Source organism: Leuciscus leuciscus (genome assembly GCF_965113295.1).
Source record: "Leuciscus leuciscus genome assembly, chromosome: 11".
Taxonomy (NCBI): Eukaryota; Metazoa; Chordata; class Actinopteri; order Cypriniformes; family Leuciscidae; genus Leuciscus; species Leuciscus leuciscus.
This window is the reverse complement of record NC_138735.1, coordinates 4,971,147-4,988,988: the sequence shown is the minus strand read 5'-3', so window position 1 is coordinate 4,988,988 and position 17,842 is coordinate 4,971,147. Positions and strand designations below refer to the sequence as shown.

At 42.2% G+C, this 17,842-nt stretch overlaps 2 protein-coding genes across 2 annotated transcripts in view; one reads left to right on the top strand and one right to left on the bottom strand.

The window, feature by feature from the left end:
• Positions 1–17,842, bottom strand: part of LOC309509533 (NACHT, LRR and PYD domains-containing protein 3-like) — a 643,973-nt gene that overhangs the window by 107,294 nt on the left and 518,837 nt on the right. The window lies entirely within an intron of this gene.
• On the top strand, positions 652–4,312 carry LOC309508782 (serine/threonine-protein kinase pim-2-like; the record flags this gene model as incomplete). The annotated part of the gene is made up of 8 exons (XM_082183251.1): positions 652–670; positions 1,676–1,849; positions 2,182–2,276; positions 2,430–2,480; positions 2,723–3,101; positions 3,206–3,385; positions 3,580–3,721; positions 4,268–4,312. The coding sequence occupies 7 exons, from the start codon at positions 652–654 to the stop codon at positions 3,681–3,683; spliced, it is 1,002 nt and encodes a 333-aa protein (XP_082039377.1). The 3' UTR covers positions 3,684–3,721; positions 4,268–4,312.

Below are 17,842 nucleotides of genomic sequence, written 5' to 3'. Positions count from 1 at the left end.
ATAAATAAAAATTAACAGTGGGAGCCAGCAGCCTGTCATGGCGTCCTTCCTGAACCAACAGAATTGAACATTTATGTTGAAAACACATAGTCCTAGCTTACTGAAAAAAGTGCATATTTTAATTCTTCATTCACATAAAAATAACAACAACATATAGTAATACACTCTGCCACTCACCTTTTTCAAAAAAAAAAAAAAAAAAAACTAATAAAAAAAAGTACTTAACTAGAATTTAATAAATGGAACATTATTGTTAAGTGTTTCCGATTTGTTATACACCGATTCAGACGCCTCGTGAGTTCAGTGTTGGACAGATCAGTTGTTTTAACCATTCATTAAAGTGAATCGGTTCAAATGAGTCATTAGTTTGCGAATCGGACGTGTCATTACTAGTGGACGTGTAGCCTACGGCAAGCGTTGTGTGATTATCCCGGCAGTTTATTTTTTACCACAATTCACACTCCGCGGTAATTCAAGAGAAAAAAATCTCCGAATGCTCCACGTGAAACTTTGGTCTTCCGCCCTTTTTCTATCGTGTCTAATGATTTTGATTAATATGCACGAGGGAGAGAGAGAGAGCAAGACAGCGCTCGTGTTGTTTGAAGACGGTGAGTGCGCGCGCGCGCGGCCGGCGCTCTCTCTCGTACTTATATGAGCCCTGTCAAGCGCAGTCAGTCATTCTATTCTACATCACTCACCGATCAAATAAGGCTTTGGCGGCCCCCCCCCAAAAAATTCAATGCAGGAAAACCCCTGGATGGATAGAATGATGGCCATCGCGTATCAGCGCACTTAAGGTACACACTGTGAAGTCATTTGCACACGTTTTTTAGAGAAATGAAAACAGGTCGACGAATCGACACGCATATTTTGCGTCGACGTATTTTTTGCGTCGACGTCATCGATGACTTCGACGCGTTGTCCCAGCCCTAAACCCTACCAGTCTACTAATACTCTACTAATACTCTAATGAGAGTTAGTCGACATGTAGGTGCAATGTTACTTATAGACAACTGAATGTCTGTTGGAGGAGCATCACAATTAAGAGTTTGCAGATATTAAGCAAAGACTTTGTTACACTATTAAGATTTGAATAGTAAAATGTAAGTTATATCATTATGTCATTGCTTAATTTGACGTCAGAGATGGGTCTAATAGTTCTTTTCATTTGTTTTTTCTTCATTTCAGAAAAAGCTCCTGAATGTTCTCTCAAGTTCTTGGAGGATACGAAGGGTGTTTTCAGCAGCTCTTCCAGTGATGCTGTGACTGTTGTGGAGCCTTTTATTCCTGAACCATCGTCACCTGCTTCAGATCACTCCGGCGTCAAGCCAAATAATGGTAAATCATTATTTCTCCATCATTATTTTAAACAGTATTATCTTGTTTTCTACTCAAAATAAGGCTTGTTTTTACAGAATATTAAAATTATTTCCCCCATTATAAAATTATTTTCTCGACCAGCGCTGACATTTTTTAAATAAAACAATGGATCTAGCAACAGACACTCTACTGACTATAAGTCTACTAATACTCTACTAATACTCTAATGAGAGTTAGTCGACATGTAGGTGCAATGTTACTGATAGACTTATAGAATGTCTTAAAGGGACCAAAATAAAGTGAAACCAAAGTAACAATTTGATGTGACCACTGACATTGATAATTGTTTCCACAGATTCCTCTCCGGGCATCACGCCATCCTCAGCTTGGTCCTCACCCTGGTCCTCACCCCCCCCTGAGGCCCATGTCGAGACGGGAAGTAGAGAGTCGTTGAATCTGTGCAGCCGAGGCTCGGACAGCGTCGAGGGGAGCAGGAGTGGCGATGGATCGGAGAGCCCAAGCGAAAAGGGTTTGTCCAGGTCCAACAGCCTCGAAGGGTTTCTGTGTCCTCCGCTGCCGGGTCAAGTTCCTGTCGAGCCAACAGAGACATCAACTGGCCGAACTGCTCAGGGTGCCGTGGAGGCTTCTCCTGTGAACGAGAGCTCAACAGGTGAGACTGAAATAAGGCTTGGCAGTGCAAAGTCTACAGATAGAGATTTAGCTATTTCATGCATAACTGAGTCAAGTTTTTAACACGTCCGATCACATTTACTGTTGCTCGACCAGCACTGATATTTTTAAAATAAAACAATGAATCTAGCAAGCTAATAATTGTCTCACATTTTTCTGTTTGTTTTTCAGAGTCCTTTGAGTCTCTCTATAACGTGGAACAGTTAATTGGATCCGGAGGATTTGGCAGAGTGTTCCTGGGAACACGCAAATTCGATGGCAAAAAGGTAAATCTTACTGAATTGCACAAACATTTTGCTCTTGCATGCATCAAAACACATTTAAAACAATTTACAGATGGTTTAATACTTAATACAAAGCCAGGTGCTTGAAAACTGTTACTGTTATTGAAACTGTTTTTTTTGTTTTTTTTTGTGCAGGTTGCCATCAAGCGGATGCTCAAGAGTGCCAATTATCGTTATCTTTATATTGTAAGTTGGCCAAAACCTGAATGTGTATTGAGTTGTTTAAGTGCAGATTACTGTAGTTAATACACCTGTAGGAAGCATTAGGTATAAATGTGATCAACAAATAAGCCTAGAGGCACCAAATAACTTTGATCTGAAAAGGCTCTTTTGAACGCATCTAAAAAGATCAAAGAATAGTACATTTCAAAATGATGTTTTCTTCAGATTTTTACCCAGCTAACCTTCTGTCTGCTTCTTCTCTCTAGCCTGGGAATCCCAAACCTCTCGTCACAGAAGTGGCGCTGCTGATGATGATGAGGCTAGAACCCATAAGCCCCTTCGTCATACAACTGTACGAGTGGTTTGAACATCCTAAAGAATTCACTCTGGTTATGGAGTATCCGGGGCACTGCGAGAGCTTGTTTGACATAATCTATCGTCAACCTTGGAGTGACTGGTTCTCACGGGTCGTCATGAGACAGGCTGTGCGGGCAGTGCTACACTGCATCCATCATGGTGTTTTCCATAGTGACATTCATCCACAGAATGTCCTGTTTGAGAAAGACACGCTAGATCTCAAGCTGATAGACTTTGGCTGCGGTCAGCTATTTAGTAGTGAAGGCTACGAGAGCAACAGATACAGGGGTGAGCATTTTGGGAGTGTGGAAACCTGAAGGTAGTGACTTACAAATTTTTTGATGATGCTTTAAAAAAAAAAGCTCAACAATGTGCAAATGTCTTCCTTACAGGAGTTCCGGATTACTGCCCACCTGAAGTCTTTACAGAACCTCGATTCCACGCCGTCCCAGCAAACGTCTGGTCTCTAGGAGTGGTGCTGTACGAGTTGTCGAACACATGTCTTCCTTTTCGTAATAGAACGGAAATCACACAAGCCGAAGTTACATTTCAGAACCCCAACTTATCCAAACGTGAGTGAATAATGATGATAACATGGATAAACACACATAAAGCAAACGAGTTGTACAGAAAGTTAAAGGTTATAGTGTGTCAGAATTTTTATATATACTGTAGCTCAACGTACACCGAGAGCATCGCTGTTTTCAAAAATGCCAGGTCACATGGTCATGACTAACCAGCTCTCTCCTTATTAAAATGTGTACAGACTGCAGGGATCTGATTGGACAGTGTCTAGCTCGCGATCCAGCTGAACGCCCCAGCTTAGAGCAGATGTTACAACATCCATGGTTTGTTCGTACACAACGCTAGATTGGAGAAGCTGAGGAGATTCACTCGATCAGTTTCAGGTGTGTGGAAGTGTAACAAGCAGAGTAGGATTATTATCTTTTGTCTTAAATTCTGGATTATTTGTAGTGAGATTTTCTAATTTGTGTTCATTGTAATGTTCTTGTTATAGTCAAATCACCTTCATTTATATAGCGCTTGATACTATATAATAATGGTAAATCATTATTTCTCCAACATTATTTTAAAAAGTATTATCTTGTTTTCCACTAAAAAATAAGGCTTGTTTTTACAGAATATTAAAATGATTTCCCCCATTATAATATTATTTTCTCGACCAGCGCTGAAATTTTTTAAATAAAACAATGCATCTAGCAACAGACACTCTACTGACTATAAGTCTACTAATACTCTACTAATACTCTAATGAGAGTTAGTAGACATGTAGGTGCAATGTTTCTTATAGACTTATAGAATGTCTTAGAGGGACCAAAATAAAGTGAAACCAAAGTAACAATTTGATGTGACCACTGACATTGATAATTAATATAATAAAAATAAAAAAATTATAAAAACAGTTTTTGATATCTGAAATGTTCCATCCTCAGGCTGCTCCAGATCCTGGAGAACTGTTTCCATAGATTCCTCTCCGGGGATCACGCCATCCTCAGCTTGGTCCTCACCCTGGTCCTCACCCCCCCCTGAGGCCCATGTCGAGAGAGGAAGTAGAGAGTCGTTGAATCTGTGCAGCCGAGGCTCGGACAGCGTCGAGGGGAGCTGGAGTGGCGATGGATCGGAGAGCCCAAGCGAAAAGGGTTTGTCCAGGTCCAACAGCCTCGAAGGGTTTCTGTGTCCTCCGCTGCCGGGTCAAGTTCCCTGGATGTAATAATCCACATAGCCTCTCTCTATTTACTCCCGAAATCTGAACCGCTGAAGACGAGGTGGATTAAGTTTGTTTTTGAAGAAAATGCTCCCTCAACTCTACCAAAATTCGTTTATGTCTGCACCAATCATTTTACACCGGACAGCTTTTTGAATGAGGCTCAGTATAAAGCAGGTTTTGCAAAAAAATGGCTCCTGAAGGATGTAGCAGTGCCAACTGTTCGTGATCCAGCTACACATCTAGAAGTATGTATTACGCGTTGGTTTTCCAAATTGCCTTTGAATTTGTCAAGTTCATAATAACATGTTAGACTTATAAAGTTTGTGATAGCATGTGATAGCACCATGAGTCCAGCTATGTTGTTATTTTTTTATCGCGCTGATAGTGGAATCTTTATTTGTTAAGGACAGCACATCAGAACAGAGCAGCCAAACCAGAGATGTTGCTTGCCAGACAGACGCAAAACCGCTGACCAAGTCTGTTGGTACTCAGTCATCAATGAAGACGTTTCATGTTCGCTACAGGAGTTCAGGTATGTTTATGTATTACATGATACTGCTTATACAGAGGACCTATAACTAGTCTTGTTACACAATAAGTGTCACATAACAGTAACACACAACTACTTTGTATATTACAGGTGTCCAGACGACAGATACAGTTTCAGACATTGACAGTTTGTCACCAGCAGCTGGTTTAATATTTAGGACCTCTACACCTATAAAGTGGCCATCAAAGAGACCTCGTGTGGAACTGGAGGAAGAGGATGACGAAGAAACCCTAATGGACACATCATCTGTAGTAGCACCTGAAGAGCAAGATTATACATTTGATCCAGCAGAGACGGACACAACTTTAACGGAGACAGCAGACATGTCGTAAGTTTCAAAACTGTGCATTTGTTTTAGAACAGGGGTGTCAAACTGAGTTCCTTGTTGGCCATAGCACTGCAGAGTTTACCTCTAATCATTATTAAACACACCTGAGGCAGCTAATCAACTCTCTAAGGCTCATTAAAAAAGTTCAAGTATGCCTGTTGATCCTTCTGGAACTGAGTTTAACACCCCTGGTTCAGAATTGTATTATTTTTATTATTATTATATTTTGTTACTTTTGTATTTAATATTTGTTAACCAGTACGAGAATTTTTGTTTCTTAGTGCTCAAGCAAAATGGCAAAATGAGACGCTAGATCGCCTGAGTGAAAGGGAAAGGGTCATCGTTGGAGGTGACATGAGGGCTGACTCACCAGGTACATAGTTGTAAATAAGGATGCATGGATGCTCGGATATTTTCCGGATCATGAAGCATAACATGCATAGGTAGTATCTAACTGAATTCAATGCACTCGTGGTAATAATGCTTTGTGTAATATTACTTTCAAAGGCCACTCTGCAAAGTTTGGAAGCTATACATTGATGGACCTTCAGACCAACACCGTTGTGGACACACCAGAGCTGGTTCAGGTGGGAGAGAAGAAATATCAGTATTTAAAAAAATTACATTTTGAGAAGTTTAAAACTTCTGGTTTGTCTAAGTTGATTGTTTCGTTCCCTATACTTGTCTATTTCAGAGTAACGAAGTGGGAGGAAGCTACCACATGGAAAAAGGATTACAGAGGAGCCTTGCCCTGTTGGAAGCTCGTGGTGTTACTCTGGAGTGTATTGTAACTGACCGCCGAATTACAGGGGGTACTGGGGGGTACTATACCCCCCAATGAAGACCCAGTAGGGGACAGAAATATCAGTTTTGGGGGGGTCAGATAATTTTTCTGATATTGTGAAAAAATATAATTACAGTTACAATACAAGTCAACTCCTATTTTCACTGTAGGAACATTTTAATGTAAAGCGATTTCAGACACCCCTATTGTGGACCGTACCATTTTTAACCACCATGGCGATAGAGAACGACTTCAACTTCTCAAGCAAGTGTCAACGTTGAATGACAAAACGCTAGTTTCATAAAGTATCATTCTTTTCAACATTCCTTATTTGTATATTCAAAAATATTTAAAATAATCTAATTTAATAGTTATAATTTTTCAATGTAAATGATTTAATTTTATTGGTAACAGCCTAGTGTCTAATTATTTTAATTGAATATATTTATCAGATTTAAGAATTTGAAATGAAAGATGGAGCATACATTTAATAAAATTAGGGGAAAATGCCCTTTATAAAGGTACAAAAAATGATTCTGAGTGTTTTCAAACAGTGATGTAATGAAACATTGACAATTTAAGCTTGAAGGGAGTAAAGCCTCTGTTTAGGCTATTAAGGAAATGTAATTTTGCCAAAAGAAGAACTTTTATTTTAAATAAATGTTCATTTTAAATCAGCCTACTTCAGTGTGATGTTACCATATTATCATGCTTAACACTAAGAATTTGAATAATTGTAATGTGATGATCAGATGCAGATCTAAATCAAAGAATATAGGCGGTTTGCGGGTGGATTTTTTATTTTTAAGGCGAGACACTACAGGTGAATAGGGTAAAATGTTTAAATAATAGATATCACCATGAAACTTCCTCAGTTGATTACTTACACAAGTATATAAAAAAAATGTATTACAAGTTTTAGAAATGTATATGTTTAATTATGCAAATTAGGCATTATCTCATTAAATATGTACGATTTTGCATATATTTTCGGTAGATAGATCTGAACATATGATAAAGCCAGATGCAAAATTATTTTATCATTTTGTTAGTCGAAGTGTAAATAACCTAAAATTAAAGTTATTAGTTGTAATTAATGCAATTTTTGTATAATTTCTCATAGGAACTCAGGCATTCTACAAGCTGGAGAAAGTGATGACAAACACGCGGATTTTGAAGGACATCACCAAACTAAGTCCACATCACCAGACTTCATCTTTGGAGTCATTTCATAGTGACATTCTACGGTTTGCCCCAAAAAATGTGGTGTTTGTCACGGTTCATAGATCCAATGTCTCTCTCTAGTCTCGGGCCTTGTTGTTTACATGTGTGTGAGTGTGTGTGTCCGGATCGTTACGGTTGATCAGTATCCAGCTGCAATCACTCATCATCACCAGCTGCCACTCATCTCATCTCCTAGAAATGCTCACCACTTTCTCATCTCCTTTGTCAGATCGTTGCATGAAGTCTCTGTGTTGTCTGATCCTGTTCCCGTGCCTCGTGTCCCGTCTTGAGTTCCTGTGTTCCGGTTTCGCGTCTTTGTTGGATTACGTTTCATGTCTGGATCACGTCATCACTCATCAGAGCACGCTGCACTTCATCCATCACTCCGTGTCTGACCATCAAAGTCCCTGTGCCACCGCCTGCATCACCCGGATTATTCATCATCATCATCATCATCATCATTGACTATTAAATAAAAGCTTTTTACTTGCACATTGTGTCCTCGTTTCTGACGTAACAGTGTTCCCATTTCTTGGAATGTTGTGCAGGTAATTTAACTGCTGTTAAAATAACTTTACATCACTATAGGCTATTTTCCTGAATTGTGTCTGTGCACTTGCAGACTAAACCTGGCTGCATTTTATTACAATGAAAATGCTGGTCGTGCACAAGCAACATCATCAACAGGATATAAATTTATAAATACATTTTGTTTTATTGCACAGAGTACCTAGATGACCTGCAGGACCTAATATTTGAGCATGTTTTTGTGGACCCTGCTCCATACATGGATGAGGTACTTAAGATACCCATACTATCAGACCTTTGTGCGGAGTATGAGCGGCCAGACAAGGAGGAGGTCATTTCCACCATGGTGTCCAGATTCAATCATCAGCTGGTAGGAAACCAACATATCTGCCCTGATCATCTGGAAACTCACGGCGAACCCTCATCACCACACAGCCTGGAAGTCCAGACCTAAATCTAACTCGCTGAGCAAATTCAACTTGTGCTCTCGCGAGAACTCTGGAATACCAGGGTAAGGTTCAATAGTCGGCTCGATAAATGTATGCATTCTGAAGAGAATACACGTTTAAACAAACAGGATCCAATCCAGGATGCTCAGTCATTATATATATAAAGATATTGGGAAGAATGTTGATAAAGCAAACCGGTTTGGTTACCATTGACTTCTACTACATGAAGGGGAAAAAACTGATTAATTATTATAATTATTATTTTATTTTATTTTATTTGTTTTTTTTTTGTGTTTGACAGAATAAAGTAATTGAGGTCTGGAACAACATGAGTGTTTGAGTGAATGATGATGAACTATCTCTTCAAGAGGGAAAAACTTTTTGTTTGCCTTGTCAGTTTATTTATTTGTATTTCAACCCTTAAAGAAATAAGCTACACATGTCAACAACAGCAATAGGAATAAAAATGATAAATAAATCATTTTTATTAATAATATCCAAAAAGAATAATTCCACCAAGTAATATTTCCTTATGTAACTGTAGACTGTTTGCTGTTGCCAGCAATTAAGCCACTATCAGTATAAACAGGCTTTTTTAATAAAGTTATAAACACTAAATTAATAAAACATCTGAGAGATTATGATAAAGTACAATTAAGACTAGTTTATGGACTTACATGAAAAGCATTTGAACTATATCTCATGACTTTACTGTCACCTTGTGTTCAGATTTGATGGAAGTATAATGTTTGGGGTTTCTTGACAGACTTCGCCATCAAGTGGACATGTGCAGGTACTGCAGGTTTCACTGGACTCAGGGTTGCAACGTTCCATAGGCCTACGTTTAGCGGCTTTAGATGCTCTCTGAAGCGCAGACAGAGGAGCGAAACATAACGATGTCTCTTGTCAAAAAAACTGCTTCTTTCAGCAGGTTATTTTCGCTATGTAATATGTATTGATTGAAAAAATGGAGAATAATAAAATTCGGATTTCAAACGCAACGCCGAGTTTATGAAACTCAAATTAAGATTATATTTACAGTGAATTTAGTTTTAACATTTAATTTTGTCTTTTGATGAGATTTACAAATATATATTCTTAGAGCCAAGAATTTCCATGGGAATAAATCCATATTAGCCTAATGTGCTAATTAATGTGTGTTGTCATTGACAAATAAATAAATATACAGTTTACATATCTATATATAGAAAGAAAAATATTTCCAAAACAATACACACACACACACACACACACACACACACACACACACACACACACACACACACACACACACACTGAAAAAAAGGTTTTCATTCATCCACTTAAAAAAAATGTAGGGTTCACATCTATATTTTATAACTTGAGCCAATGAAAAATAAATAACTTGCCCTAACCAATATTTTCTATGTATTTTCTAAACCTTGGCACAAAGTATATTTTTCTTATTGAAGAAAGTCAATTAATTTAAATTCTGTTTTTGATCTAAACAAAAATATATAGATTTAATATAATAAAAAATCACATTTAAGAAATATGTATTAGACATTATTTGTTTTCTCCAATCAAATAGATATAGATTTAATTATACAATTATTTCTCATTTTTAAAAATACAAATTAATTGAAATGATTTATTTTAAACAAACAAAAAGATATGGATTTAATAAAACATGTTTACCATTAAGGAACATTTCTTAATATTTAATCTTGTCCAAAATAATTAAAAAAAGAAAGAATTTTCATTACATAGATATTTATTAACTTATACATTACTTACACATATCCACAATTTCAGTACTCAAGTGTCAGATTTTCAACTTCTAAGAGCTGGCAAACATTGACCTTAGAAAACAACAGCCTTAACCGAGAACAATGCAGTGAATTAGGGAAATGTGACAATTTCTCAGTTTCATCACTACTAGAAATGCAGCTGTAGTCAGTATCTCACTATCTTCCTTTTTTTTTTTTTTTTTATCTATCTCTTGTTCTTCAAAGTATGTACTGTGACACGTCCACCCAGTTACCTTTACACGCACACATGCACACACGCACACACACAAACGCACGCATCTGTCAGTTCCTGACTGTATTGGTTTTGTTTTGGTTGTTTGTTTGTTTGTTTATTTGTTTTCCCTGTTTGTGATCCCAATTTATGTACATCTTGCAATAAAAAAATAAAAAGATTCTCACTATCTCTGTCCTCGTTGTATTTTATGATGCTACAAATGATATCCAACTGTAAAAAAAAAACGTTGAAAAGTCAAAAATTGGAATGGAAGTACAGAGTTGTTGCTATACACCGTCCCATTTCATCTCATTGGTGTAAACTGGCAGCTTTCAGAACGCTGCAGCACGTAGCATTGCGTAGAACGTGCACAACTTTTTGTGCAAAACATTTTTTTCTGTGCTCCAAATATTGTTTACTGCAGCACTTTATATATTCATTAAGTATTATTGATTTGAAAAGTTTTAATATCGTAATATTTAGAAAATGCATTAACGTTATCCCGTATGACATTTTGACTGGTGTCGTCACATGATTCTCAGTTAAACCGCTTAAAATACATTGTTTAAAATTGAGATTTTAGTAATAAGTAAAAAACACCCCCATAAAGATAATAACTACTTTGATGTGCAGTTTTAACCTTTTTGAATTTTTTATCAGTTGAAAACCTTATTTGTCACTGGCCCAGATATTCACAAGAAATACAGTTAATAACCAGTAATAGTTATATTAAGACTAGTGAGACAACAAGTGATAATGATATAATTTACGTTAATACTTATCATATGATATTATGAGCCTATAATATAGGCTACAAGACATAGGCCTACTATATATTACATATAATATATAGCCTATTAAAATACGTATGAAGTGTCTAAAAATGTATGTTTACTATAATAAAGTACCTGGAATAAACTTCTGGCATTTTTGGTTGATGTTATAGCGCACACAGTTGTTTCCGCACGGAAATATGATGGTTTGCTCATCAAAATACAACAAATTATTCCTCACTCCTGTCCGCAATCCGAATATATAATGAGACTGTGCCACTACAGTAGCCATCTTGACAAAATTATTAGCTAACAGTTTGTAGAAAAATACTATTTAAACGAGTTGTCTGGTTTGTTTGACGTTGAAATCTTGTTGAAATCTGTTTAACGCTGCAGTAGTGACTGGTCGAGATATGTGTTTAATGCCCGTGCGCTGGCTTCGCCGAGTAACCTTGAAATTGTACATTCGTCGAAAAACAAATATTTCTTAGTTGAGCTCTTAATGAAAAATATTTATATTTAACAATGTTTTGAACGAAAAAAATATTACCTGCAAAATAAAACAAATAATGGTAAAATGAATTGAAACTAAGACAAATGTTTTATTGGATGAGGTTGAAAACCTTTTATTAATGTGTACATGCATTCATATAAATCATGTACAATTTCAATTAAATATTTGAAATGACACAACATTTAGCAAATATGCTACATAAATAGTCAATTTGGTAGCAACTGGGTGGTTGCTGTGGGGAACACGGTGGAGCAAGTGTTCTCTGTGGGATCTTGGCAGGCACAGACACTCCCTTTTGGATATTCTTCTGCCTCTGCTGCTTAGGGATCCTGAGGTTTGCGGAAGACACAAGCACTGGTGCATTTTGCAAATGCTGCCTCAGCAGCTCAGGGTTTTTAGGATTTCTCCTCTTGGAGATCTTGTCTGGCATTGGTGCTCCATGTGAGGAGCATGTGAGCACCTTTGAGGAAGCCACTGGTGCCCTCTGTAGTGACTGGATGGGTGTGGGTGTTTCTAAAGCGGCCTTTTTCAGATGTTTAGTCAAATATTCGGGGATCCTGAGTTTTCCTCTTTTTTGGGACCCTATGGGCACAGGTGCTCCCTTTGGGCACGCAGCAGGCACAGGTGCTCCCTTTGGAGATGCAGCAGGCACAGGTGCTCCCTTTGGAGATGCAGCAGGCACAGGTGCTCCCTTTGGAGATGCAGCAGGCACAGGTGCTTCCTTTGGAGATGCAGCAGGCACAGGTGCTCGCTTTGGGGACACAACAGGCACAGGTGCTGAGTGCTGAGCTTTCTCCAATGTATCACCGAAGACCAGGGATGAGGTGAGATCCTCTTTTTTAGCACTGGGAGAGTTCTGCTGCCTCCACTGCTTCGTTGTCTTCAGTTCTCCCCCCTTATATTTCCCATCTGAGAAGCCCGAGTGCTGGGAATGAGCCTTCTCAGATGCTTCACTGAAGACCGGGGATGTGGGGCATGATGTTTCTCCTTCCTCCACTGTTTCCCACCACTGGTCTGAGATGAGGTCCTCATAGTCAGGATACTTAGATATGGGGTCTGAAACTTCCATTATCGCCCACCACCGCCCCGCAGCAAGGGCTGTAGTGAGCTCATCTGACAATTCAGTTGATGAGGACTGCTCTGTCATGATGGAAACACGGAAGCAATTGCAAGTAAAAACTCTCTTTTATTTGAGTAATGTAATGATGGTAGGGAAGTGTCCAGAAAGAAACAGGTTAGTGACGCAGGGACTTCGATGGTCAGATGAGTGCCGTGATGGGAAGTGCTGAGGTGACGTGACAAATCCAGAGTGAACATCCACAGGAACACGAACAGGAACAGGAACGAAGAAGGCACCAGACTCGAACGACGACGGGAACAACACAACCGGGAATCACAAACAACAATCTGACAAGGGAGATGAGAAATGCGTGAGTATATATAGGTGATGAGATGAGCTGCAGCTGGTGATGAAAGTGATGAACGGGATCGCTGATGAGCGTCAATTAGTCGGCACGCCCACACAATCAGCACACACACACAACAACAGAAACACGAGACAAGAAGGAGGCATAGGATTTATGAACCGTGACAGTACCCCCCTCCCTAGGAACGCCTCCTGGCGTTCCCAGACTCCCTTACCTGCCGATTGTAATCATCGATAAGGGAGTGATCCAGGATGTCCCTAGCAGGAACCCAACTTCTCTCCTCCGGACCGTAACCTTCCCAGTCCACCAAGTACTGAAATCCGCGCCCCCTCCGTCTCGAGTCCAGAACACGATTGACCGAATAAGTAGGTTCCCCGTCTACGAGTCGCGGCGGGGGGGGAACCGGGGCTGGCGGATTAATGCGAGCAAAGAAAACAGGCTTAATTTTGGACACATGAAAGACGGGATGAATCCTCCTGTACACTGGAGGGAGGTTGAGACGGACTGTCACTGGATTAATGATTTTAGTGACAGAGAACGGGCCAATGAATTTGGGTGCAAGCTTATTAGAAATGGAGCGGAGAGGAATGTCCTTGGTAGAAAGCCACACTTTGGAACCGACAACGTATACGGGAGGCCTACGCCGGTGGCGATCGGCTTTGGCCTTGGTGCGCGCCCCCACTTGGAGTAGAGTCTCACGGGCTCTAGTCCAAGTGCGACGACACCTCTGGACGAAGGCGTGGGCGGAGGGGACCGCGACTTCGGATTCCAGACTAGGAAAAATTGGTGGCTGGTATCCTACACTACCCTCAAACGGTGATAGGCCCGTGGATGACACTGGCAACGTGTTGTGGGCGTACTCCACCATAGACAGTTGCTGACTCCAAGAGGAAGGATTCTTGGACACTAAACATCGCAACGCTCTCTCCAAATCCTGGTTGGCTCGCTCAGTTTGACCATTGCTCTGGGGATGGAACCCAGAGGACAGACTGACAGTCGCACCCAGGCATTTACAAAACTCTCGCCAAAATTTGGACATAAATTGGGGTCCCCTGTCAGAAACCACGTCCGTCGGGAGGCCATGTAGCCGAAAGACGTGGTCAACGACTATCAACGCTGTCTCCTTGGCTGAGGGTAATTTGGGCAAGGGAATGAAATGGGCCGCCTTCGAAAACCGGTCCACCACGGTCAAAACTACCGTGTGACCCTGGGAGGGTGGGAGGGCGGTGATAAAATCTAGAGCGATATGGGACCAAGGTCTCGAAGGCACCGGCAGCGGTTGAAGTAACCCATCTGGGGGTCGATTGGAAGTCTTACCCGTGGCGCAAACTGAGCAAGCCAAGACAAAATTGTGAACGTCACGAGCCATGAGAGGCCACCAGAATCGTTGCTTGACCAAAAATTTAGTGCAATTAACTCCTGGATGGCAAGCCACATTGGAACAATGTCCCCACTGAATAACGCTGGACCGTAAACCCTCGGGCACAAATAAACGATTCGGTGGACAACGGGCCGGAGGCGTTACCCCTTCTAAGGCCTTCTTGACCTTCGATTCGATCTCCCATGTGAGTGTAGAGATGAATAGAGTCTCTGGTAAAATGCACTCGGGAGTAGACGGGCGTTCGGAACGGTCAAAAATACGCGATAAAGAGTCGGGTTTGATGTTTTTAGAACCCGGGCGGTACGAAAGAGTAAAGTCAAAACGACCGAAAAAAAGAGCCCACCGAGCCTGCCTGGAGTTTAGTCTTTTAGCAGTCCGAATATATTCCAAGTTCTTATGATCGGTCCAGACGATAAAAGGTACCCCCGACCCTTCTAACCAGTGGCGCCATTCCTCCAATGCTAACTTGACTGCCAACAACTCTCTGTTGCCAATGTCATAATTGCGCTCGGCAGGGGATAAACGATGAGATAAAAACGCGCAAGGATGCATCTTATCGTCTGAAGGAGAACGCTGGGATAGCACTGCACCTACCCCCACCTCTGACGCATCGACCTCCACCACGAACTGACGTGATGGATCAGGGGTTATCAGGATGGGGGCTGAAACGAAGCAACCCTTGAGTTTGGCAAACGCAGCCTCGGCTGCGTCTGACCACCTGAACGTCGTTCTGGGGGAGGTCAAGGCGGTCAGAGGTGCGGCTAGTTGGCTGAAATTGCGAATGAAACGCCGGTAGAAATTGGCGAACCCCAGAAACCGCTGTAGGGCCTTACGGGAATCTGGGCTTGGCCATTCTACCACAGCCTTGATCTTCTCAGGATCCATACGCATTCCCTCAACCGACACGATGTAACCTAAAAAAAGGAACAGACTGTGCATGAAAATCGCATTTCTCCGCCTTGACAAAAAGCCCATTCTCTAGCAACCTCTGGAGCACTTGTCGGACGTGCTGCACATGTTCCTGGAGAGACGAAGAAAAAATCAATATGTCGTCCAGGTAGACATATATGAACTGATCGACCATGTCTCGCAGCACGTCGTTGACAAGTGCTTGAAAGACCGCTGGGGAGTTGGACAGCCCGAAAGGCATGACCAAGTATTCAAAGTGCCCCCTGGGGGTATTAAAGGCGGTCTTCCATTCATCCCCCTCCCTGATGCGGACCAAATGATAAGCATTACGTAAATCCAATTTTGTGAAGACCGACGCCCCCTGCAACCTCTCGAAGGCTGAAGACATCAACGGCAAAGGATAAGTATTCTTTACCGTGATGCTGTTCAGCCCCCGGTAGTCAATACAAGGTCGCAGGGACCCGTCCTTCTTCCCCACAAAAAAGAACCCCGCCCCCGCTGGAGAAGAGGAAGGACGGATGAACCCCGTTGCTAGAGAATCAGAAATATATTTCTCCATAGCCTCCCTCTCTGGAGCAGAGAGTGAATATAATTTGCCCTTAGGCGGAGACGTACCTGGCAGTAACTCTATGGCACAGTCATAGGGACGATGCGGAGGAAGAGAAGCAGCCCGAGACTTACTGAACACCTCCTTCAGGTCCAGGTACTCCGCGGGCACGTTAGATAAATCCACTGCCTCCTCCTGAAACACAGGGACAGAAACAGACGGACAGGCAGACACTAGACAAGACTTATGACAAAAACTGCTCCACGCCGACACAGACTTCAATTGCCAGTCCACTCTAGGGTTGTGACGGGTGAGCCAGGGGTGACCAAGGACGATGGGTGCGAGGGGAGTGTCCAGTATGTAAAAGGAAATAGTCTCTGTGTGATTTCCAGATGTTATGAGAGTGATGTCCTCCGTGATGAGTGAGATGGTGGGAAGTTCCTGGCCGTTGAGAGCGTGTACTGAGATCTTGTGTGTGAGGGGTCTGAGGGGAACTTGGAGTTTGCGTGCGAATGAGTGATCCATAAAATTACCTTCTGCCCCAGAATCCAGAAGTGCTCGACAGTCGTGAAGGTGAGTTGACCATCTCAGTCTTACCGGAAGGAGAGTAGATGTGGATGAGGACTTCTCGGCGGAGATCCCACCCGATAGTAGCCTCATACTTACTATCGGGCTGGGCCTTTTAACGGACAGTTATAGGCGAAGTGGCCCGCTCCTCCACAGTACATGCAGAGGCCCTGGGACCTCCGCCTTTCCTTCTCCTCCCGGGAAAGCCGAGCTCGCCCCACCTGCATGGGCTCGTGATCGCAGACAGGGCTGACCGCGTCCCCGCCTCCAAATCGTGGGCCCTCGAACCCTCCTGTGGGACGACTGGGCTGAGTGCGGCGATCCATTCGCACTATATTCGAGCGTCCACTCTTAATGCCAACGCGATCAGGTCGTTGAGTGATGAGGGAAGGTCCATGGCATAAATCTCCTTCTGGACGCGGTCAGCCAGCCCATGCAGGAACATGTCCCACTGCGCCTCCTCGTTCCATTGACTCTCCGCCGCTAGGGTCCGAAACTCGATTGAAAAGTCCGAAACGGACCTCTCTCCTTGTCGCAGATCAGCCAGCATCCTTGCTGCCTCTCTTCCAGCGACGGCCCGATCGAAAACCCGTTTCATTTCGGCGGAGAGCTCCCGGAACGAGGCGCAGCATGGATCTTGATTCTCCCACACCGCTGTTCCCCAGAGTGCCGCTCTCCCAGTCAGTAGCGTCAACACAAAGGCGACCTTGGCTCGCTCATTATTGAATGTTCTGGGTTGGAGGGAAAAGTGCATGGAGCATCGTGTTAGGAAAGCTCGACAGAAGTTGGGTTCACCTGCATATAACTCGGGAACTGGTAGGCGTGGCTCCGACTGGGAGGGGTTCTCTGGTGGTGGTGGGGGAACCGGCGGTGTGGGGGGCGCAGTGGGAGCTCGCAGTTGTTGAAGCTGTTGGGTGAGCTCGGACACCTGCGTCACTAGAGCCTGAACAGCGCGCGCTGTATCGTTGAGGTTCTTCTCCTGGGAGTCCATTCGAAGTATGCTGCTGTTCACGAACTCTTCCAGTGATCCGGTACTCGCTGCTTCCATTGCTTGGTCAGATTGTTCTGTCATGATGGAAACACGGAAGCAATTGCAAGTAAAAACTCTCTTTTATTTGAGTAATGTAATGATGGTAGGGAAGTGTCCAGAAAGAAACAGGTTAGTGACGCAGGGACTTCGATGGTCAGATGAGTGCCGTGATGGGAAGTGCTGAGGTGACGTGACAAATCCAGAGTGAACATCCACTAGTGATGTTACATATGACACTGAAGCTTCGATGCGCGTATCACACAAGCGAAACAATTTCTAGTGAAG